General features: G+C 37.0%; 2 protein-coding genes across 2 annotated transcripts; one reads left to right on the forward strand and one right to left on the reverse strand.

Moving 5' to 3' along the window:
* The first annotated feature begins 557 nt into the window (after window positions 1–557).
* LOC107741224 (D-amino-acid oxidase-like) lies at window positions 558–10,223 on the forward strand. The gene is made up of 11 exons (XM_016553897.1): window positions 558–617; window positions 4,800–4,995; window positions 5,146–5,260; window positions 5,702–5,778; window positions 6,005–6,070; window positions 6,500–6,554; window positions 7,193–7,297; window positions 7,380–7,462; window positions 7,863–7,980; window positions 8,069–8,167; window positions 9,256–10,223. Exons 1-11 carry the CDS (start codon window positions 608–610, stop codon window positions 9,385–9,387), a joined length of 1,056 nt encoding a protein of 351 aa, XP_016409383.1. The 5' UTR covers window positions 558–607; the 3' UTR covers window positions 9,388–10,223.
* An 89-nt stretch (window positions 10,224–10,312) lies between these two features.
* On the reverse strand, window positions 10,313–24,373 carry LOC107741275 (synaptic vesicle 2-related protein-like). The gene is made up of 14 exons (XM_016553973.1): window positions 24,028–24,373; window positions 17,402–17,562; window positions 16,718–16,803; window positions 16,385–16,483; window positions 16,130–16,201; window positions 15,897–16,021; window positions 15,196–15,355; window positions 14,488–14,561; window positions 14,186–14,262; window positions 13,828–13,932; window positions 12,935–13,046; window positions 12,751–12,832; window positions 11,974–12,063; window positions 10,313–11,054 (listed from the first exon to the last, which is right to left on the reverse strand). Exons 1-14 carry the CDS (start codon window positions 24,060–24,062, stop codon window positions 10,842–10,844), a joined length of 1,491 nt encoding a protein of 496 aa, XP_016409459.1. The 5' UTR covers window positions 24,063–24,373; the 3' UTR covers window positions 10,313–10,841.
* Window positions 24,374–24,786: the final 413 nt, after the last annotated feature.

The raw sequence follows: 24,786 nt of genomic DNA on the forward strand, positions 1-24,786 counted from the left end.
AGGGTTACCAGAGCCATGGATGGAAATCTCCCAGCACAACGGCCAGTCTATCTGTCACGAGCTAAACCGACTAGCGGGGATTTTCCCTAGCAGCAGCGCCAGATATACGGGGACTGCGCTGCGACTCCACGCGCTCGAAGGGACCGCTGTTAAAAGGCCATGGCTGAGCCGCTGTTCGGCGTTTTTTGTGTCGCTGATTCCGTTTTGACATGAGCTGGATGATGTTTTGGTGCTTCTCACTCTCACCCACTGCCGCATGTGGCTGAAACTCAGACTACTGCCGCTGCCTTCAGCTCATACATCCTATAGTGTTGTTTCTGTTGTGAACGAATCTGTGTTTGTGAATGAATCTTTTAAGTGAACGATTCACTTCCATATTTTTCGGTCGCCGAGTCCCTCCCTTTCAAAGCGCGTGACCGCCTTTCTGCCTTCAAAGACTGGCTATAGTATGGACAAATAACATTCGAGTATGGGCTATGTAGGAGCATATCATTGGTTGAACTTACTGAACAAACACGCCCTTCACTGAACGAGTCAGTGTTTTGAATCTGAACGAGGCATTTCGTTGGACATTTGAATAAACTGGGAGTCTGCTAGTACCTCTTGTATGTGGAAAAGTAAGGATGTTATTCAGGCTGTAGGTAGATTACAGTGTACAGTGGTAGATTTCCAACTGTGGAAAAAACGTCTGGAGTGTTTTTGGAGTATTTGTAGAGGTCGTGCTTAAAGAATGGTGCCGCCGCAAACGACTCGACGAATCGGTTGAATGGTTGATTCAACAACTTCAGTGATTCAGCTGTTTTTCATTCATTCATTAATGCCGCAAACAAAACAAAAAAACTTACTTATCGCCACCTACTGGCTTAACGATATGACATGCCGGGCCACTGACTGGACCAATCCGAACGAATGTTTTTTGCTGAACGGAGATTCAAAAGATTTGAGCTACTGAATCAACTGAACTGAATCAAAATACCCACTACTGATAAGCGTAAACATCCGGGTGGTTTGGAGGAGAAAAGTAATTTTAGTTGTCAATAAGGTGTTATGAAGGCTCTTTTGAAGTCTCATTGACTCATTTGATTTTGATCAGTGGGTCTGGCCCCACTCATATTCAGGGTCATACTTTGGACTTAATTCTATCACGTGGTTTACCTGTATTGGACATTAACATCTTAGACACAGGCATGTCGGATCATTTGCCAATCTTGTTCTCTTTGACTGGAACTACACATAAGCAACAACCCCGTTCACGGCTGACTCGTGTCTTTTCCGATTGCTCTAGTGATGATTTTACAGCTTCATATTCTGAGCTACGTGCCAATTATGACATGGACTCATGTTTAAGTTATCTAGATGCTGACGAACACTTAAACTTTTTTAATTCCACCTGTTCTAATATTTTAGATGTTGTTGCTCCTTTTAAGTTGAAAAAACATAAGCACAACTCTAAGCCTTGGTTAAATGACACTACTCGTTCACTCAGACAGACCTGTAGAAGGGCTGAACGTAAGTGGAATAAGGATAGATTACAAGTTTCCTATGAAATCTTAAAGGACTCCCTCTCTGCATTTCAGCGAGCTGCTAATGCTGCTAAGCGTAAATATCTCTCAGAGTTAATTTTATGTAACACTACTAGGCCTAAAGCCCTATTTTCAATAATTGATTCTGCTCTCAATCCCACTATTAATCATTTTCCTGAGACATCTGATTCTCATTGTGAGGATTTTGCGAGATATTTTAATGATAAAATCTCACAGATTAAATCTCTAATGCCTTTGTCAGCCTATACACCACTTGATGTTCCTCTCTGCAGTTCTACATGGTCTGTCTTTGAGCCTATCACCTTGGACTTTTTTAATGAGATTGTTGCTTGTTTAAAACCCACTAGCTGCCCTCAGGATGTGATTCCTACACATTTTCTTAAGCAAGTTTTTCAAGCTATTGGCCCTGATTTGTTGTCTGTCATCAACAAATGTCTTTTTACTGGGACCGTACCTGACTGCCTTAAACATGCCTCATCTTATGTTTTGCCTCATCTAAAAAAAAAACGAATTTAAATCCTACACTCTTGAGTAATTTTCGCCCAATCTCAAATTTACCTTTCCTCTCAAAAGGTCTTGAGCCAACTTTTGCCTTTTTTGAATGATAACAATATACACGAGAAATTTCAGTCTGGTTTTAAAGCCCGTCACAGTACCGAATCGGCCCTCTTAAGAGTCATGAATGATGTAATGCTCACCACTGATACCGGGCAGTCTGTGGCTTTGGTCTTGTTAGACCTTAGGAATATCTGTGTATCTGTATTGTTGTTAATTACCAAATCGAGCTTAAAAATAAAAGTTTTTAATATGTATATTTAAATTATTTTAAGTTATGAATTATTTGTCTTGTTCTGTGTGTGTGTGTTTTTTTAAGTTTACATAACATATTATAGTACTTATTATAATATTGACCAAATATAGGTTTCCTAAAGTATGAATCCCAGAGGCGGACAAAGTACACAACTCGAGTTGAGTGAAAGTACAGATACTGCTGATCAAATATTACTCCATTACAAGTGAAAGTCGTAAAGACAGATTTTTACTAAAGTAAAAGTACAGAATTACTTTTAAAAGTACTTAAGTACCAAAATAAATTTCAATTTTTATGTCAATGCACTTTTTTATTGTTGTATGTAATACTTGCAATACCTTTTGCCTCTGAAGCAACTTACAATATAATACACCTGAATACACTGACTAGCTTGTAGTATCTTTGGAATAAAGAGCTTTTAGAATGTTAAAAACTTATAGAAACTAAACAAGTGAGTTGACCAAAAAAATTTTAACACCCCCACAAAAGCAGCATGGTAGTGATCTCACATAGCTCTGGCAGTGTGTGCACACATCTACGAGTAGCCATTCATCCACATTTGAACCGAGTGGGCAGTGAAAATGCTGTAAATACAGACTGATAAGAAAAAAAAATCAAACCTGCTTTAAAATGCAGCAACACAACTGTAGTTGTAAACTTTACAACAGCAATACTGCTTTAACAAAACAGCCAGATTTAATTTGACATCAAAACAACAATTTCAAAAATGCTCTCTCTTTGTGCTGCTTCAAGACAAACACCTATTGTGATTTGTTAGGAGATGCACAACAGTTCTTCTGCGGCTTTATAGGTAATATTTTCATTTACACAGTTTTGCAAAATCAGACAATATTGTGTCTAATATATACCACAATATTAACTTCTCATTTTTGAATTGTTGTAAATAAATATCACATTTGCAACTGCGTGTTCAAAAAATGCAGGGCAATCACTTCATGTGACCCTGCAAGAGAAGAAAAAAATCACCCACTGACTTTCAAAGCTGCTACATAACAACATTCTACTTTGAGGACCTTGACAGAAATGTAGTGTCATAAGTTTCCAGGAAAAAAAAAATACTCAAGTGAAATACAGATACTTGAAAAGTGTACTTAAAGGCACAGGAGGGCGCGTATTCAAAACACAAAGAAACAAAGGCGCAGTTTGATGAAGTTGTGACTGAGTGTGGAATCATGGGAGTTGTCGTCTTCATCCCCACAGCCGATGCAATCGGACGGGACTCGGGCAGAAATCATGTTCATGGATGAGCTAATGATTTATTAACGTAGTAGAATGAAGCAGGGTGAGGCTGAAAGCTGTCGAAGCGAAACGAGGCCGCTGAACGAGCTGATACATTTGAAAGTTCTGTTATAATGGTACTCTGTGCGGTCATCACCGGTTTATTAAAACGCACAACATATTAAAGCGTCTTTGGTGTTTCCATGTTTTCTAAAAAATAAAAAATCAAGGGTGTATGACGTCATTGGCAGGCGACACAATGACACTATGGACACGGTCCGTGCCACTAGTTAAAATTGCTTATTTCTCTGGATTTAAACATTCTTCGAAACATTTGGGATAATGTAAGTACACAAGTCAGCAAAATATATAACACTGTTCTAGTGGTTTTTGGATATTTTAATAAAAAATCTTACATATTGTGCCTTTAAATCCTATGCCCTATGAATTAATTTATTTTCTCAAGTGTAATATTTAACAGATATCAAGAAGGGGCCACAAGAGGCTGGTTTTAATATAACCCAGAGGACTTTACCCCATGCATTATCAAACTTTGTGTAAAAAAAAAAACACGTTATGGAAGTTACGTAATGGGGAATGAAGTTAATAAGCAAATTGTGGTTTTGGCTTAAATCGATCTGTTATTGCATTGCATAAAGCAGTGCATATGAGAGAGAGAGTCAAGAAGAGCTTCTGGGAAAAAAAAACGTCTGGTCAACTTAATTCAGGTGAGTGAAACTGTGTTTCTTTTATGGATTCTTTCCAGCTTGGTATTAAAGTACATGCAATGTATTACCCTTTAAACTATAAAGAGCTCACAGCAAGGATATCTAAAATAATGTCTTTCAAGTTTGCATATATGAATTATTTGCTTGTGCAGATTTCTCTGAAATATACATGCATGTTTTTGCACGTTATTTGCAAAGACTTATCATTTTCATCAATATTAAGTCAGCTGTAAGATTAAACACGTGGCAGCACAGGTGAATGGTGACATTTAAAATAGAACTGGCTACATTTTATTTGCAAATAGGATACCAAGATAAAGCAGAAAATAATTTAAGAAATAAAACTGCTGAGAAAGTAAAATAAAAAAAGCCAATGGGGTTGTACAAAGAACTCTCCTACATATATAAAACAAATTACGTTTTCAAATTTACTAAAGATGTACAGTATTTTAAATTTTATGGCACTTTTTTCTGCAGACATGAGGGTGTGCATCATTGGAGCAGGGGTCATTGGCCTCTCCACTACTCAGAGCATCTACCAGCACTTCCACGTCAGGATCACCCCTCTCAGCATAGAGGTGTATGCTGATGTCTTCACTCCACTCACCACCAGCGACGGGGCAGCTGGACTCTGGCAGCCGTATCTCTATGACAAGGGGAATGTGCAAGAAACGTGAGCTTTTATTTGTGTGGAAGCGTCTGAATCTAATAGTGTCAGTGAATCAGTTGAAGCACATCCTCATGTTTCTCAATTATCCTGAAGAACCCAGGATGCTCTATATTCTATAGCAGCAAGAAAGATGTTTTATTTCCTTTTTCTCAGTAAATGGAACAAAGAGACATTTGACTATCTACTAAGTTGCCTCAGCTCTCCAGATTCAGTGAGAATGGGAATCTTCCTCCAGTCTGGCTACAATCTGTGCACTGAACCCCTGCCGGTGAGAACATTAGCTTTCCATTGCATATAATGTTATCATCTACAGAATGGTGTATAATAAACTGCAAGTTCTGACACATAGAGCATACTGTAGTATATAGTCAGGTAAATGATTTCACAATTTGGTCACTGCCTGTGGGCCCTTATCTATAGAATGAAGCATTCTTCTACACTGAATGATGTTCTTGCACTCCACAAGTCCAGTGCAGGGCATGTTTGAAATAGCCAGAACAGATAATAATGAACTTTATTGTATAGCTAAACAAAAAAAGAACTGGTCAGAATCAAAAGACCTGAACGTCCACTTTAAACTGCAGAGGCCCCTCTCTCTGGTATGAGTTAAAACCAGTATAAAATTAGAGTGAAAATAACTGAACCATCTCACTGATCCAGGAGAGAGAATTGTGAAAATGACTGCAATCTCTCTGCTCCCCTCAAACAGAACCCCTCATTTAAAGACGCTGTGTTGGGCTTTCGCCAGCTGACTAAACGTGAACTAGACATGTTCCCAGGATACAGGTACTTATCACCTGCATCTCATCATAAGTTATTTATTTTTTATTTTTTATGCTGAAGACTTTTTTCAGATTTTCAATTTTCAGAATCAGTTTTGTTTTACTCTTTGGGGATTGTAGTAATTATTTAGATTTTGAATCAAATTGAAATAATTTAAATGTATTTGATAATGAAATGGATTTGTAAATGTAGTGTTGTGTCACTTTTCCTTTTACCTTTATCTTTTCAGTTTTGGGTGGTTCAACACTGCTCTGATGATTGAAGGAAAGACATACCTGCCCTGGCTTATGGACTGGTGAGAGATTCCCGTTATCTAATCAGTAACCAAAATTAGAATTGGAATGAAATAGAATATACAGTGGAGTTCAAAAGTCCACAATGAAATCTGAAATTCAAAATGTAATTTAAGCTTGGAAATTGTTACATTTTACAAATAAGCATTTTAACTTAAATTGAATATGTAATATTTCCGATTTCTAGGCTTATGTATATGTGTCTACACATCTTATACATGCATATGTGTGTGTGTGTGTGTTGAATTTTTACCTGAATGTTCTTATTCTTTTGTTTTGCTGTATATGCATCAGAATAACCATTGTGCATTTACATAGTTATGTAAAATATGTTGTGAATGTGTTACTCATTTACAGTATGAATCTTTTCTGGTCTAACAATGATTAACAGTATCTTTGACACCTTGGTCCCGTTTCTGTGTTTTCTGCAGGTTAAGACAAAGAAAGGTCAGGTTTTATCAGAGGAAGATTGGTTCATTTAAAGAGGTTTGAGTAATTCCTTTCTCATTTTCATTTATATTTTTAAATTAAAAGTTCAGTAGTATCTTCATTCAGTGGAGAACATTCAAATAATCTAAAACGTATTAAATTGATCACATTATACTGAACATATTAAAGTGACAGTTGAAATGAAAAATCAGCATATTAGAGTGATTTCTGAAGGATCATGTGACACTGAAGACTAGAGTAACGGCAGTTACAAAATTCAGCTTTGTCATCACAGGAATAAATTACATTTTAACACTGTATATTTAAACAGTTATTAAAATATATAAAAACAGTTATTTTGTAATAATATTACAATAATAATATTGTTATAATAGTTCACAATATTACTGCTTTTACTGTATTTTAAATCAAATAAATGCAGCCTTTGTGAGCATAAGAGACTTGAACATTAAAAGTCTTAGCTAACCCAAACTTTTGAGCGGTAGTGTACATGTTAACTTTATTGTTAAAATAATTAAGAAAAGTGTAGCATCTGGTTAACTAATACTATTTTTAACATAAGCAGATTCACTAATTTAATTAAATTAATGTTGAGATTCTGCTTGCCTCATCTATGCTGTTAATTTTAATCATAAAATGTGAGTATTTGTAATGACCTCAAAAATGGGCTCCAGCTGGCAGATAGTGGTGCTGATGTTATCATCAACTGCTCCGGTGTCCGATCAGGAGACCTTCAGCCTGATCCTGAGCTCCAGCCAGGCAGAGGACAGATCATTAAGGTCAGGTTTAGTGGATAAAAGTCGATCAGGCATAAACCTTTAACAATGAACTGTTTTGATCTCATGCTTTTTATATCAACAGGTAGACGCTCCCTGGTTGAAACACTGGATCCTCACACATGATTCCTCGTCAGGAGTTTATAACTCACCGTACATCATTCCTGGGTAAGCCTCTTTATGATGACACTGTACTGTTTTTCCAGTAATTGAAATAAAGCTGAAATAAAATAAAATATAAATAGTAGAGAAAAAACTTAAATTGGCAACTAACTGAAACAAAATCATTTAAAGTGCAAAATGACTAAAACTAAAAAATCAATTGAAGCTAAATAGAAATATAAACAAATAAAAACGACAAAGGCACATAATATTGCTGAAACTAAAATTAAAAAGAAAACTGAAAATATAAAATAAAAGTTAAATTAAAATATTAATAAATACTATGATAGTATGTAATACTAAAATAACACTTAATAACACAACCATTGTCGTGTTTATAATGAGGTGCAATGTAGTCTTGTCTTAGCAGTGATGTACATTACCTCTGGTAATTTTTTGTCTGCAGGAGTCGTTTAGTCACTGTGGGTGGAGTTTTCCAAGTAGGAAACTGGAATCTGCAGAATAGTTCTGTTGACCATAAAGGAATCTGGGAAGCCGCCTGCAAGCTTGAGCCCAGTCTACAGGTAGTTTCAGCCATTTAGCCTTAATTAAATTAGTGTTTGTTCGAGTAGCATGAGTGGATTCGATCTCTTTTTTTCTCTCTCTCTCTAGCATGCATGGATAGTAGAGGACTGGACTGGTCTCAGGCCCGCACGGAGCAAAGTTAGACTAGAGAGAGAGACCATACGGTCTGGACCAACCTCGTTTGAGGTGAGCTCATAGAATGATCATTACACTGAAGATCTGATGCCATCTTTCAATGAAGAAATATTGCCATAAATAGCCAAGATGAAGTATGATTAATACAGAGCCCCTAAATGGACATGCTATTGGAAAAAATGAGATGTGAGGAAAAAATATTACAGTGCTTTGCCTTCGCTTGCAAAACTTTTGCTTTCCCCCAGGAACCATTGCATTCACTTGCATAACTGGTGATAAAATTATATGAAATGGGAGAAAAAAACTATTTTAAAATTGTAATGCTTTTGCGAGTTTCTCGGGGGAAAGAATAGAAAGTTAGTACAAAAGTTAAGGCAAAAGCAATGCGATAAAATTTGTAACCTATTTAGCTTTCATTTATTTTTATCTTTATTTTTATTTCAGTTTTAGTATTAGTAATTTTAGAACTTCAACTTATTTTCAGGTAATTTCTTTAAGTTTGTTAAAGGTGCAATAGGTGATTGTCTTCAGAAACATTTTTTGTTATGCTGGTTAAAAGTCTCTTCACATCCCGATAGCAATCATTAAGTTAAGTTGTCTAAATGTATTTATCTGGCTGATGTAGCCTTTTGTAGTAATGTTTTCTCTGGTATTCTGGTCTGTGAGTGTATATGCGTTCAGGGGGCGTGGCTTTGGACGGCGATTGCAGGGAGGGTGGGACGTTCGCTTTCAGTGCTATCAGGCTAAAGTTAGCATTTTCCAAGATCTCCTACTGCACCTTTAAGTTTAGAACCCCAAGAACCATTGAATTCGCTTGCAAAACTTTAGCATTTGCTCACAAAACTGGTAATGGAAATAATATGAGATGGGAGGCAAAAAAATATATTAATGCTTTGCAAGTATTGATTCTGATTCTGTAAACACTCGTCCTATTTATGATGTACCGACACAAACTCATGAAAAAGACAGCTTCTAATGCACAAGATTTCTAAGCAAAGGCAAACGTTTTTCGAGTGTATGCATAAGCATTTCAGTATCATATTCCCTTCCATCTCATATTTTTTCCATCATCATGTCCCTTTAGGGCTCCGTAGATTCATGATTCTTTTAACACACCATGCTGTTTTCATTCACCTCAGGTCATTCATAACTACGGACATGGAGGTTTTGGACTGACCATCCATCGTGGATGTGCTGAGAAAGCTGCTCGTCTCTTTGATCAGATCCTGGAGCAGAAAGGCCTGCTAGCACACTCTAAATCACGTCTCTAATAGATCTGGGCCTCTGGATGTTATATACAGTATCAATTTTATTCTCGCTAATCTAATAACCATTGTCATACTGATTCCAAGAGATAATGAATCTCCAGAACTGAATACATTTTGTCTACATTTATCTCCACTAATCTATAATAAATATACATACACTCACTTTCTTTTTCTTGAAGCATAATTTATTGTTATCATACATGTACATCCAGTGCAGTGGCAAGAGATCTGTGCACACAGACACAAAACACGGCACTAAATCGCAAAAGACAGGCAACTCTCTGCACTCACAGGAACAACTGCACGCTTCCCATCATGCCACACACATACCCACTGTACAGTTGAAAAGGCAGAAATACAAATAACCGAATATAGCATTGAGCCGTTGTGCTGAAAAAAACAAAGATTGTTGCTAAATGTTCAAGTTGTGTGTTCTGATGCAAGCCATTGTTTGAAAAATGTGCTTGGAGGCTGATGTGCTAGAATAAGACAGTAATAAAATATATCTGACCCAAAGGCCTGTACTGTTGAAAGCCACTTGCTATTGTTTTATTCTTATTGAGCTGTATTTTAAGATTATAATTATCCAATAACCTTTGATATGCCTGATTATAAGGGATCAACTGGAATTTATACACTTTATATGAGTGATTGCAGTTGGCAGCCGGTGAGAGGACGAAGAGAGGTGCTCTCAAGTGCTGAGTTTTGTGAAATGAAGACTTTGGTGTCCACTAGATACGTCACTGGTGTCAGTGAAAGTCTAAAACTATGAATGGCTAACAATTAACAATTAAGTATGGTAAATGGTTCTTTGAAAAAAGCAAGATAACACCACAAACTGGTGCAATGTCTGATTTATAGCAGCATCCTGTCTTTCTTTCGATTAATAGATTTAAAGTTGTCATGACTTTCCCAAAGGAATGCTGGGAGTAAAGTGTAAGGCCCTCTTTAAAAATAAAATAATAAAACAAATTCTCTTTCTACTCGCTGTCATACTAATCCTGTTGCAAACACACATTCTCTTGTGCTATCTTTCAACTTCAAGACTTGAGGTTCAAATCTTTCGTTGTTCAAATGCTCCTCAGACCCTTTGGACATGTGAGAGTGATTTCATGTGCTAAACTGCATAATGCAATTTGTCATGCTTTAGATCCATTTTCAACCCATTTCCTGTTGTAGTTCCTTGGGGAATAGGGCAAAAGGGGAGTATTATGTGATGTGAATCTATTCCACTCTAATTGTCTGGTCCAGAGGTTCATAAAAAGAAACCTTGCAACCTTTGGTGGAGGAATGTGTCATTGATGGACTGATTTAAATCAAAACCAAGCAGTTCTTAAAATCAACAAATCTGCTATTCCTTTGTGGACACACATTGCGTTTTTACAGAAAAGATTCCCCACTTCAAACTAAGAACAATTTCTTCTACTATGTCTTTCCAAACCTACATGTGGTGTTCCTTAGTCCTGTGAACCAGAGCTGGAATGTGGAATCCCTCCAGGGCTGTGGTCTGAGGCCCGTCTCATCATCTCCTGACCCCACTCTCTGTGACTGGACTCCTGGAGGCCTCGTCCTGTGGTCTCTATGGGCAGGGCACAGGAAGCAATAGCAGCCAGCAAACAGCAGCAACAGTACACTGACAGAGTCAGGTACACAGAAGATTCCAGCATCACCTTGAGGACGTAAGCAGAGATCTCTTATGTTCACCAAGATCGCATTTTTTTGATCAAAAATACAGTAACAACAGTAATATTGCGTAACACTATTAGAATTTAAAATAACTTTTCTATTTTAATATATTTAAAAATGTAATTTATTCCTGGATCGGCAAAGCTGAATTTTCAGCAGCCATTACTCCAGTCTTCAGTGTCAAGTCAAGTCACCTTTATTTATATAGCGCTTTATACAATTCTGATTGTGTCAAAGCGCTTTACAGTGTCAAACAGGAAAATAGTTTGTCACATGGTCCTTCAGAAATCATTCTAATAGGATGATTTGGTGCTCAAGAAACATTTCTTAGTAGTACTGCTGAAAATGGTTGCGCTGCTTAATATTTTAAAGAAACCACAACACATTTTTTCAGGATTCATTGATGAATAGAATGTTCAAAAGAATAATATAGTATAAATAAGAGTATCTTAAAGTTTCGTATATGCAAAAAATGTGAACTCAAATATGTGGTTTAAGTTGGTTCTAGTATTTTTTTTCTGTGAATTTAAAATAATTTTATGTACAAACTTACTAATGAACCATCATTTCTGAAAACATTTACACACATATGAACAGTTATTGAACAGTTATTGAATGAGACCCCAAAATTATGTTGTCCACATGAGCACCACAGCTCAACATATCAGAGCATTTGCCCAACCTGCCACAGATTCATAGCTGTTGTATTATAAGAAGTGTTTTGACTGTTTTACAAGAAATTTAAGACATTTGAAGTATTAAAAAATGTATATTGTATCTCCAAATTTCTATAATATTTGTTGTTGTTCAGTTATTGTGCATGTTTTGTTAAGTTTAGAGTATATTTAGAGTATAACATTATTCTGTATGTCTTTTATAAGTTTCTGGTTATTGTTTCCACACCTGTGCCACAAATGGTGTGATGAGAGCTCCAACCCGAGCCATCCCACTGCTGGTGCCCAAACCCAGTGCCCTCGTTGCTGTGGGATAAACCTGCAAAAGACACCGAGAGAGAGATATTGAGTGATTTATAACCATGATCTTCTCATTGAACATTGAACTATTACTTAACCACAGGGTGGTTAGTGAATGGACCTACATGACCTACATGGATCCATGTATATTCACTAAAGTTTCTTCAGCATGCTATTATGCTGTAAACACTTTCAAAACCAGTTAAATATCACAGACAAAGATTAATGTAGTTAGCAAAACTGCCTCAGGTTACAATCTTAAGTAACTACGGTATGCAATAAAATGACCTCAATGACATTTACAAAAAGACAACCTACAGACACTATGCGTAATATTCAACCCTTCAATCCTGTATCTGGAGATGAACTCCAGTAGTTCACGAAAAGTAGGATGACAAAGTGGCCTGTTTTATGTCAGGTACGCTGTTGCAATGTCTGCCAAGTGGTGGGAGTGAGCCAGGAACTGGACATTCCCAAGGTCAAAATCCTTTTATAGCACAGCTGTTGCCTTGAGCAGAACATTTAACACTACACTGACAGTCTACAGGCTTTACTCTCCTTTCAATTGATCTGAGTGTCAAATTTTCCTGTGTTTCTATTACATATTCCTTTGACAGGGCAAAGAATGATAGAGCTTCCGTTTGAGCCTCACTTCTTCCAAAAAATAAAAATTAAATAACTGAAATGAACTGAAAAGAGTTCTCACCTCAGGAGTGTACACATATGCAGCCTGGAAACCTCCAGCGATGAAAGCCCTCGCAATGAATATAAATACTGTCAAAGAAGTCCTGCAATATAGGGAATGTAGTTATTCACAGTATGGTCACATATGTGATTAAAACAGGCTTGAATGCCCTAGAAAAATGGCAGTAATAGATGTGCTTTCTGACCTTCCCACACAGGCGTAGAGTGGTACAATGCAGAGAGAGAAGACAAAGAAACACAGTGCCATAGTCTTCCTCCTCCCTAATCGATCAATCGCCCACAGGGTCACCAGCAGGCCTGTGATGCAGCAATCAATATGTTCGTCACATTTTCTTTTTGCCTGCCATACATTATTTAAAAATGAGATGTTAAAGGAGTAGTTCACCCAAAAAATTTACATTTGCCGAAATGTAGATTTTGCCGAAATTGTTTCTTCATTTGAACAGATTCAAAGACATTTAGCATTGCATCACTTGCTCACCAATGGATCCTCTGCAGTGAATGGGTGCCGTCAGAATGAGAGTCCAAACAGTGGATAAAAACAGCACAATAATCCACAAGTAATCCTCACGACTCTCTCAGTCTATCTCAGAATCCTCTGACATTTGTTTAGAATTATTTTGGACTGTTTTTGCTTGTTAATGGTGTTTGATCTGTGCATATTTCTCTCCTGATTCAGACAAGATGACTTTTTCTCTGGAGAAATCAATTTTATGTATAGAGGACTCATATTGTAGCTGGAAGCAACGGTTTGAAGTTAAAAACGTCCTAAAGATGGCTTTTCACTTCAAAAAACATTAACTGATGAACTTGAGTCATGTGGATTACTTGTGGATTATTGTGATGCTTTTATCAGCTGTTTCAACTCTCATTCTGACGGCACCCATTTACTGAGGAGGATCCATTGGTGAGCAAGTGATGTAATGCTTTATTTCTCCAAATCTGTTCTGATAAAGAAACAAACTTACCTCCAAACTTAACTACCTTCGAACCCTCTATCTTGGATAACCTGAGAGTGGGTAAATTTTCATTTTTGGATGAACTATTCCTTTAATGGCATTACAATACAAATGTATACCAGGAAACTCAGAAAGTGTGGTCCATAGAAGGTCTTTGTAATCATCTGAATTCAGATATTTGCACTCCAAGCTGCAACCTGGCTCCATTTTACTGCCCTTCGCCTCTAGGGGGAGACACAAGAACAATGTATGCACACAGAATACATTGGTTGTGTATGGTTAGCATTCTTCTAGTTTGAAATGATATTAAACACACTGGTTTACATACTGTTTTTAAAAAAATATTAGGCAGCATACAGGTTATACTGTACAGCATATTAAATATGTTGAATAAATGTGGTATTCTATTCTTTACATAGCCCTTATTTTCTCACTATACTCCAGTCTGTTTTTAAACACACAATAGCTTTCACTCACGACCACAGGCGCCTCCCTCCTGGAAAAGCGCAGTGGTCAGCAAAACCACACCATAATATGAGAATGCATTAGAGAACCTGCAACAGAAAGCACACAATAAACAGAATATGAATGAAAGCAGCAAGAACAAAACAATGTGAAATATCTGAGTGAAATTGTGAAACAAAAGAGTGAGATGTGACAAAAATCGAAACAAAACGTCCTTTTAAGCTTTAGTAGTAGACATCTACATAAAGAATGCAGACAGGTGATTGAATGAGAGCTCACACAGTTATTAATAGGATTTTGTATGACCATCTTACCATATGAACCAGAGCAGAATAGTAGTCAAACGGAAGTGTGGAGAGAAAAGATCTTGAATTTTCCCCCTGTCCTCCTGAACACAGAAAATAACGATTATACCCAAAATAAGGAGAGATAAAATATGTCAAAATGGATAGAGAGAGAGAGAGAGAGAGAATAAATATGGTAATAATGTGAAATATTATTATTAGATTATATTATATAATTTAAAATAATTTCTTTCTATTTTAATATATTTTTTAATTGATTACGTTTTCAGCTAAACATTTCTTATTATCATCAATGCTGAAAAGGGTTGTACTGCTTTATATTTTTGCAGAAACCATGAAACCATTTTTTTTTCAGGATTCTTTGATGAATAGAAAGTTCAAAAGAATAATAACATAAGTAGTACAAATAATATTATCTAATAGTTTGGTATAGACAAAAATATGAACATGTGGATTAAGTCGGTTCTATTTATGTATGTATTTATTTATTCATTCCAAAAATTTAGAAAAATTCATAATCATAATTCATAATAATAATTTATGCATCGTAATTTCTGCATGAAAACTTTCACACACCAATGCAGATTCAACGCTATTGTATTATAAGAAGCGTTTTAACTGTTTTCCAAGAAATTAAGACCAAGTAAAGAAAGCCGTAAATGGCATAAATTATATAAATAAAGTAATATACACAAGTATATTTAACTAGTATTTTACCTGTCTGGCTGCTATGAGTTTTCCCAGCGGCATGGGGACATTATTCTCTGTAGCAATGCGTTTGAGTGTGTTTAAAGCCTTCTCCTGATTTCCTGTCAGGACGTCATAACGAGCGCTCTCCGGCAGCCACTGTTGATGTGCATTTGACATTATGCTTAGTCTATTGTTCAGACGATATATTGCTCACACCACAAAAAAATAGTATACAGATTAAAAGAACCTTAAATGTTAGGGTAACATCTTGCAATTCTCCATACCATAATTAATTGAATGCTTGCACGCTACCATTCAAAAGTTATTTAGCAAGGATGCATTAAATTATTTTTTACATTATTTCAAAAAAATTCAATTTCAAATAAATGCTGTTCTTTTGAATTTCTTTTATTCAACAAAAAATCTGGAGAAAAAAAAAATATATATATATATCCACAACTATTCTCAAAATTGATAATTATAAGAAATGTTACTTGAGCACCAAATTGACCAACGTATGCACCAGAACTGAATTTACTCTCACAGGATGTATTAAAATGTATTAAAATATAGTTTAAATGTAAATATTTCACAATATTACTGTTTTACAGTATTTTTGATCAAATGCAGCCTTGATGAGAATAAGACTTTCAAAAACATTTAAAAAATCTTATTGACACCAAACTTCTAAACGGTTGTGCGTGTATTTAGATCTGTGTCATACTTACGATTGTGGAGCCCCTCCAATGCCGAAGCCCACCAGAGCTCTGAGGAATAGGATCCATCCATATACAGGTGCAAACGCACTGAGGAGGCCATAAAACAGGGTCCATAATGCACTCATCTTCAAACCCTACCAAAAACACACACATCTTAATCATTCCCCGCTGGTGCACAGTGAATATAAATCACATTTGTGCCATTGGACATGCACATACTTCTCTTTAATTTACATACTCACTGTTTTTCTCCCATATTTATCAGATATGTTACCCCATAATGAAGAACTGATCATCATTCCAATGAACACTACCTGTTTCAGAGAAGGGTAGAAACTCCACATTACATACACGTCAATCTGGTTATTCAGGCAGACACATTTAGGAACAGCTGATGATGCAAAGCTTGACGGAACGAGAAAACCAATCCTACTGCCAAACCTCTCTAAAAAAGCATGAGGGGAGTCATTATTGACTTGAGGAGTAGTGTACAGTACCGAAGTTAGCAGTGCCACCTCCCAGCTGGGCAGTGCCCACTCACAGTGCAGTTGAGGGGCCAATATACTGAGGATCATCATCTCCATGGCGTCGGCCATCTGCACACAAATTCAACCATCGGCAATATGGAAACAAATATAGCAACTACTCCTTCTGACTACAGAATCAGCTAAAGATTTACAGCTTATAAAACGATACTGTGTTAATTTGTAAATAAAATGTTTAATTTATACAGTGTTTTTCTAGAACCCAAGGTCAACTGATTGTAATTATACAGTGTTGTGATGATACAACAATTATTCCCTCTGTGCATTTTGTTTAAGTTTTGTTACCCATGAAAGTCCAGTAAGGATGGACAGTTTCCACTGGAATGTCCCAAAGCCAATGGCTTCCACTGCATCCTCAACCATGAAGGTGTCTGTTGAAAGAGCAACATATGGAGAGTAGTTTAGCCTTACAGATGTTCAGTGAGCTGTCTGATAATGCAGTCAACAATCCTGTATATAGGAAGCATTTAACATGCTCAAGTGTTATTTTGTCACTAGCTCTTATTACTGTATTTTCGATTTTCATTTTAGTTTAAGATTCAGTAATTTTGTTATGTGCTTCTCCTTTTAGTTTTGTTTTTTATATATTTCTGTTGAATTTATTTTTACTTCAGTTTTAGTCATTTTAGTTCTTCAGTTTAAACTTATTTTAATTAAGTTAGTCGCATTTCTAATTTTCATTAGATTTTTCAAATATTTATTTTATTACAGCTTTAATTAACAAAACATTTTAAAAAAATCTATTTTAATTCAGTTACTTTTATTTCTCATTTTCTTTATGTTTTTCAAATATTTGTTTTATTACAGCTTTAATTAACAAAAAACTTTTTTTTTAAAAATCTATTAAATTCATAAACTAAATTTAATTAATCAATTACAAGTTGACACATTTAGAAAGAAAATAAACACCTTTTCTAACAAAAAAATTTAACTGGTGATCAATAAGCTATATTAATTGGCTAATCATACCATCAGTGGGGTTGGCAAATTCCCGAGGAACCGGAGCACCATCGGCCAGGGAAACAGACTCCATATCCGTCCGTCCTCCCTCCACCTGCAAAGCCTCTTCCCTGCCGCCACATTCATCCTCTGAGCGAGTGCTTTCACCTGTACGCCGGAATTTCACCACTCTGTCAGAGAGAAAAACGGGCAGACAGATATCAGAATCAATTAGATCATTCAGATTGACACATTTCTGAAGTTTTTTTTCATATGAATGGCTCCAACACACTGACTAAAACAACCAGTAAGGAGAGGATTCCGAATGAAACATGCTCTATATCTTTCTACTGCGGCTGTTTTCGGAAAAAATGAAGAAAGATTATATAATCACAGATTTAAGAGGCCTGACAGCTTTAGCAAGCACAGGTTTAGCAATGCCTATGCATAATATAGTGGCAGCCCACACACCATCCAGCCAATATATGCTGTTTATTGTAATGTGGCAGGCCAAAATAAATAATTTGACAGAACAAGCATCTGTATGTGGAATACAGCTGCAATGTGCAGGACAGAATGATGCACATAATAAGAGCCTGTTGCCAAGGTGATGAGAGAGCTTATTTGTGCAATGCCTGGAAAGAAAGCACATGAGAAAGCCAGCATGTTGTGACGACGGCAGCCCACACACCATCCAGCCAATATATGCTGTTTATTGTAATGTGGCAGGCCAAAATAAATCATTTGACAGAACAAGCATCTGTATGTTGAATACAGCTGCAATGTGCAGGACAGAATGATGCACATAATAAGAGCCTGTTGCCAAGGTGATGAGAGAGCTTATTTGTGCAATGCCTGGAAAGAAAGCACATGAGAAAGCCAGCATGTTGTGACGATGAGCGAAGAGACAGTGGAGTGATGTTTGAAACTGTGACTCACAACCGACAGACAGCCTTTATGGGGCAACTGGATGACAAGAATTTTCTCACAGAATGAAAACTGCTGTTTAAAGAAAACAACAACAGATGCTCTAGCAGTAGTCGGGGGGATTTTTACTATACAAATATCCTCACAGCTATGAAGACAGATTGGATCAGGGAGCAGTAAATAAGAGGAGCACACAGATCACATGGTTTAATTACTGTAATTGCAGTGCTCACGGCGACACTATGAGCAATAAAGCTTTCATGAGCAGACAGGCAGTGTAATTAAACAGATGACCTCTCCACGCTCAGCAAAGACAAACGTTTCTCTGGGAGCATTAAAAATAAAAAATAAATAGAAACCAGGATGAAGATCATAAATCTTCTGAAATTAGCAATGGTTTTAATGACAGCACAGACCTGGGCTCCTGCAAACATAAAGCAAATGCTATGAATGAAGGGTGTTTGTGACTCTTTCCTCTGTATTATTTCCATAAAGCATGGAAAAGACCCAAGCCTAGCTGAATCAAGCTCTACATCAACAATTAAGAACGCTGCCATTATGATTTCTGCACACCGTCAGATGGCGACTGGGCCTACTGCCAAGCATCAGCAGCACAGGAATAACATCAGCATAAGCAGGCAGATTATTCAAAACTCTTACATGCATCAGTGGAAAGACCTTTACTGCAACACAGATGATCAGTGACACACAAGGACAGATTTACATTTATTTGTAACTTGCACTGTCTTGTTAAGATGCCATTGATGCACTGGGCGATCAGTCATCAAGACCAAGACGTTTGGCTGTTCATGAATGGCCTTTCAAATTCCTTTTAAAACAGATACCCCATGGTTTAATTACTGTAATTGCAGTGCTCACGGCGACACTATGAGCAATAAAGCTTTCATGAGCAGACAGGCAGTGTAATTAAACAGATGACCTCTCCACGCTCAGCAGAGACAAACGTTTCTCTGGGAGCATTAAAAAAAAATAAAAAATAGAAACCAGGATGAAGATCATAAATCTTCTGAAATTAGCAATGGTTTTAATGACAGCACAGACCTGGGCTCCTGCAAACATAAAGCAAATGCTATGAATGAAGGGTGTTTGTGACTCTTTCCTCTGTATTATTTCCATAAAGCATGGAAAAGACCCAAGCCTAGCTGAATCAAGCTCTACATCAACAATTAAGAACGCTGCCATTATGATTTCTGCACACCGTCAGATGGCGACTGGGCCTACTGCCAAGCATCAGCAGCACAGGAATAACATCAGCATAAGCAGGCAGATTATTCAAAACTCTTACATGCATCAGTGGAAAGACCTTTACTGCAACACAGATGATCAATGACACACAAGGACAGATTTCCATTTGTTTGTAACTTGCACTGTCTTGTTAAGATGCCACTGATGGACTGGGTGATCAATCAAGACTGAGACCAAGATGTTTTGCTGTTCATGACTGACCTTGTTCCATTTAAAACCTTGTGCTATGCTGAAAATCCTTCACTTAATTTAGTTTTCTCTGTCAAAAATGACCAGCCTTTTCAGGGGCGGATCTAGAAAATTGTGTTTAGTGTGGCAAAGGGGTGGCGTGAGGACTGTGAGGGGTGGCAACACCAATGCAAACAAGCACTCAATCATATATACTTAATTATATTATATCATTTATACAACATATATACTACAATTAAAAACAAAATATAGCCACAAGAGCAACCATCAGGGTCCAAGCACCAATGGCCCATGTGCATGATTAGCGATCTAACTGAAATTAATCTCAAGATGTGGTTTTTACAGGAAAGTCCATCTTGAGTCTTCACTGAAAGTTAGGGTTTGATGAAACAGGTTACATCAACACACAGCTGTCAAAAAGGGCAGCTAACTTTCAAAATAAATCACTCCCTCTTACTCTTTAAAGGAGAAGTCAGAAATAGCCCTCTTAACATGTTCACTGTCATAAGCTATGCGATCATAATATATGTAGTGTAAGTGTGGACTTCTATTCAACATTTTATATTTAGACAAACTGCATATCATAAGATGTCAATTTCAAATGAATGTGAAGATATTTGCAGCTCAAAACTTTATCTGGAGCATTTATCTCAAGGCTCTTTTCATTTTTCATTTCTATAATTATGTATAATAATGCTAAGTGTTTGCTTTATTATTCATACCACAATAGTAAACAAGTGTCTTATAAACATTTTTATAATATATGTTATCTTGAAAAAGAAGTAAAACTGTCTCTTCATTTTAAATGGATACCAATATTAATCAGAAACATTAATCATAATATTTAATAATGTCTAGCAACTTGAAAATGTTGTATTAAGGGTCTATTAAAATTAAATAAACATTTAATGATCTACATTTCATAGATTTCACTGTACACTAATTATATAAAACTATATTTTCAGTACACCATACTACTTATTGTTGTGACGAGTCAGAAGCGTATGGATCCATTTGCAGCTCCTCCTCGATGTAGCGTTTCATGGCCTCGGATTCTGGTTGTGACAACGGGAAAATTCTACCTTTCGGAGGATTGGCACCGGGCGTTAAGTCTATGGCACAGTCGACAGATCGGTGAGTGGGGAGCTGAGATGCTTTCTTTTTACTGAACGCCTCGGTGAGATCAGAGTATTCTGGGGGCAGGTTCAGATCATCTGTGCTCTGAACATGCGGGGAAGGTGCATGACGGGAAGCTCGGGGAATCTTTGAGAGACAATGATCATGGCATGTAACGTCCCACTGAAGAATCTCTCCCTCTCTCCAAGAGACGCGTGGATTATGTGTGCGCAGCCAGGGTAATCCGAGAATAATAGAGTGATTGGGCGAGTGAATGACATAGAATCGGATGCATTCCGAGTGCAGGGTTCCTATTTGCAATTTGACTTCTTCAGTGATGCGGAGAACCTTTCCCTCTCCGAGAGGGTGGCCATCTAGCGCCTCCACTGCCAGGGGAGAGTTACAGGGGGTTAGTTTCAGTTTATGTTGTACAGCGAATTCATATGACACAAAGTTCCCGGCTGCTCCGGAATCCAACAGAGCAGTAGTGGTAATTATCTTGTCTTGACTAAATACTTTGGCCGGTAATTTAATGCTTGATGCAGAAGTTGCAATACGGGTATTGACACTCACCGATCGAGAACTGGAAGATGGACGGACCGGGCAGGAGATCTTTTTGTGTCCAGCCTGACCGCAATAGAGGCAAAGTTGGTTCTGCATGCGGCGTTCGCGTTCCTCGGAAGTGAGGTGAGTGAATCCTAACTGCATGGGTTCGGCTGCGGTAGTGGTTTCAGGCATGTAACGGGGCGTGGCTCGAGTTGAGCGTCGAGAGCGGATCAGATTGTCAATTTGGATTGAGAGTTCAATGAACTCGCTCAAACTCCTTCCCTCATCCCGGCAGGCCAGCTCCGACTGTGGTTCCCTCTGGTGGTGCGGAGGAGGCGGTACGGGAGCCTCCTCTGTAACACTTATACAAATGGACTAAATCTATGCATTTATTTGCATTCAAAGAGATGGCAACTAATAGAAAAATATTGGGATTAAAATGTTGCTTATCCTGTGCCCCTCCAGTAAGATTCTGGCTCCCTCTAATGGAAGTAGAAGTAGAAACGTCTGTAGGCATAACGGAAGGCCAGGACACGCAATATAGCACCTAACCTGCAAGTGCAAGCTATTTTAAATTTTAGGAAAAGACCTTGTCAATTAGCCAACATAAAGTTTTTCCTTTTAAAAAAATGTCAGTCTAGTTAAGATTACATTTCTTACCAAACTCCGTTTGTATTTTCTGTGATCTGGATTTATTTTTTATTTTTTTGGAGCAGGCACTCTGAGAATCCGCTCGCCGCAAATATTCACGATGCAAGTCAAAATAAACAATGAGAAGCGTTGCGGAAAATAATTTTGTAGCTATATAATAATTGAAAACAATCCATTTGTTTGTGAATTGGGCTACCCGACTACATTGTGCTGTGTGTTTCTGACTCACCAAAAGCCATTCGTAAAGAGACTCCATGAAGTTGACTACACAGCGTGAGCAGCCATGCAGCAGCTGTGTTTTCTTGCCAATTTTTCGTGGTAGATCTTTTTATTTTTTTTATGTCATCATATTAAAGCGCAGCTGCTAAAATCCTTTAAAAACACTACTTACATTTATATTTGATCCTGGGATAAATCTGGGGTGGCACACGACACGGGGTGGCGATGCTTTTTCTTAGGGTGGCAGTTGGCCCCCCATGCCGCCCAACCCGGTAGATCGGCCCCTGAAAATTGCTTGCAAATATCCGATTGCTATTTTATTGTCCAATCTTTAATTCAACATTTTTGTCAACTTGTTCATTTCATCTCAGTTTTTGAGTGAAAAAAAAAATCCATTATTTGTGGATAAGTTTGAGATGCACACTCAAAAAAACGGAGGTGCATAGCTCGGATGAGCCCTACAATCAATCAGTTCCAAAAAGAATTACAAAACCTGCGCTAATTGAAATAAAACATTAATAAAAAGATTGATTTGATAATAATATCAGAACTCTATAAGCATTGTTTTTGGGAACACCACAAGTGCAACAAGGTGGGATAAAAAAAAATTCATTTTGGGAAGTTGTTATGTGTGAGCAAAGTCAGTAAGTTTTAGTCTAATGATGCGATATTAACTAGAATTTTTTGGGAAAAAGAAAATCCTCTCTGGATCAAAATGAACCGGAACACAACATAGACATTTAAGCTTTTTCCTATAATGTAAAAATGTTTGTAAATTTAACAGAACAAAGTAAAAATGTTACAATAAAAATGTTACCTTAACAGATAAAGTTTAAAATTGTATTAGATTTAACAAAAATGTAATTTTACTGTAAATACTGTAAAAAGTATTAATTACATGTAATTCACAATAAAAATAAAATATTACTTTATGATGAAAATAAAATTACATTAAACAGGACAATACATGTACCTTTACAGTATAATTTAATCTGTATTTGTAAGTAAAAAAAATATATATATATATTTTATAACAGCGTTTTAAAGTGAATTTCTAGCAACCTGCCACTGCTCTTTTTTCTTTTTTGGTGGGGGGGGTTACTTAACCTTGGGTTAACATATTTTTAATCCCTGGGTTAAGCAACATTTCAGTTTATAATTTTGAAAAGGTCTTAGAACTGTATGGGTTAGAAGCCCTTCTACAGAAATAATTTAATATGAACAACCTAAAAAGTCACCAACAGGATTTAAAAAAAATTATATTAGGCCAATCAAAATGTTATTGTGTAAAACTATTTGAATATACCTTTCAAAGTGATCTTGGCAGAAACTGCGATCTACCATCAAATTAAAAATCATACACAAATAACCACTGTTATTCAATGGAATCGTCATGTGAAATGCAAATGAATCAATGGACGAGGAAAATAGTCTATGCAACACAACATAACTGCTTTAAAACACATATAGCCTGTTTAATCTACTTGATCTGTTTACCAAACATACACCTTTGCCACTCCATACAGCCCAAATATCCATATTCTACATCAGCCTACATCTACGCTACAACAGCCGTTATGTAAGCAGTGATTTTTCAAAGAAGTTGCATGAATATCAATGTCACATTGTGTACGGCACATTCTAGTAGATCTCTAAAAGGGCTTAAATGAAGGGAAGAGAGTGTTTGCATGATGGCTAAGGTCGCGTGCGGATGAAAGAAACAGGATGTAAAGCAGACTCACGGGAGCTGTCTTAACTGAAACAAATCATCGTCCATTATCGGTCTGTTCGTCGGGCTGCCGGTGTCTTTGTCTCATTGCCGTTACATTGCTGTCGGGTCGAGGCTGATTTCAGCACCACGGGCGTGAGAACAGCGAAGAGCTCAGAGAGGGGCGGTGTGGCGCGGAGCGTCCATGATTTCTGCGCCTGTCGTGTCGCTGGTGGCGTCGCTCGGTCGTGCTGGATCTCTGCAAAGGCTGGAACGCCCGTGTCATCCCAAAATACCGGGAGGGAACTGCGCATATGTTCTGGAGATGATGAATCAAGACAATACACTTTGTCTCCCATTAATTTGATTGACTTTTTCCATTCACTTTTTTTTAAATATTATGTAGGCGGCTATATTGGTCATTCCACTAAACATATTTCCAGAATGTTTTGTTAGTAAATTATATTAAGATTTAATTTTCAGTGAGACAAAAATGTCTGTAAATATGAATAAACTGCGTCTCAAACTAAAATAAATAATATGTTTGGATTTAGCTAAAAATATATAGCTGAAAAAGCTAAAGCAAAATCAAGGTTATAGAGCTGAATATTGGAGATCTACTGACAAATTTAATAAAACACAAAAAAGATATTTACTGAAAGGATGATGTTATTTTAATAAAGTGGTATGATGGTAAGAGTTGATGGATAACCCCTGGTTTCACAGACAGGCTTAAGCCAAGTCCCAGACTAAAATGTAAGTCTGAGCTGTTTCAACTGAAACAAACTGATTG

The sequence above is a fragment of the Sinocyclocheilus rhinocerous genome, unplaced genomic scaffold, assembly GCF_001515625.1.
Source record: "Sinocyclocheilus rhinocerous isolate Xijiao unplaced genomic scaffold, SAMN03320098_v1.1 scaffold615, whole genome shotgun sequence".
In the NCBI taxonomy this organism is placed as follows: domain Eukaryota; kingdom Metazoa; phylum Chordata; class Actinopteri; order Cypriniformes; family Cyprinidae; genus Sinocyclocheilus; species Sinocyclocheilus rhinocerous.

Bases quoted from the DNA above. Each gene is read 5' to 3' on its own strand.
- LOC107741224 (XM_016553897.1), top strand. The intron at 4,996-5,145 runs GTGAGCTTTTAT...CCTTTTTCTCAG, and splicing joins AAGGGGAATGTGCAAGAAAC to TAAATGGAACAAAGAGACAT. The intron at 7,298-7,379 runs GTCAGGTTTAGT...TTATATCAACAG, and splicing joins GCAGAGGACAGATCATTAAG to GTAGACGCTCCCTGGTTGAA.
- LOC107741275 (XM_016553973.1), bottom strand. From the start codon at position 24,062: ATGGACGATGATTTGTTTCAGTTAAGACAGCTCCC. The intron at 15,356-15,896 runs GTAAGTATGACA...TCTGAACAATAG, and splicing joins ATTGGAGGGGCTCCACAATC to ACTAAGCATAATGTCAAATG. The intron at 11,055-11,973 runs GTGTGGAAACAA...TACGTCCTCAAG, and splicing joins TCACACCATTTGTGGCACAG to GTGATGCTGGAATCTTCTGT.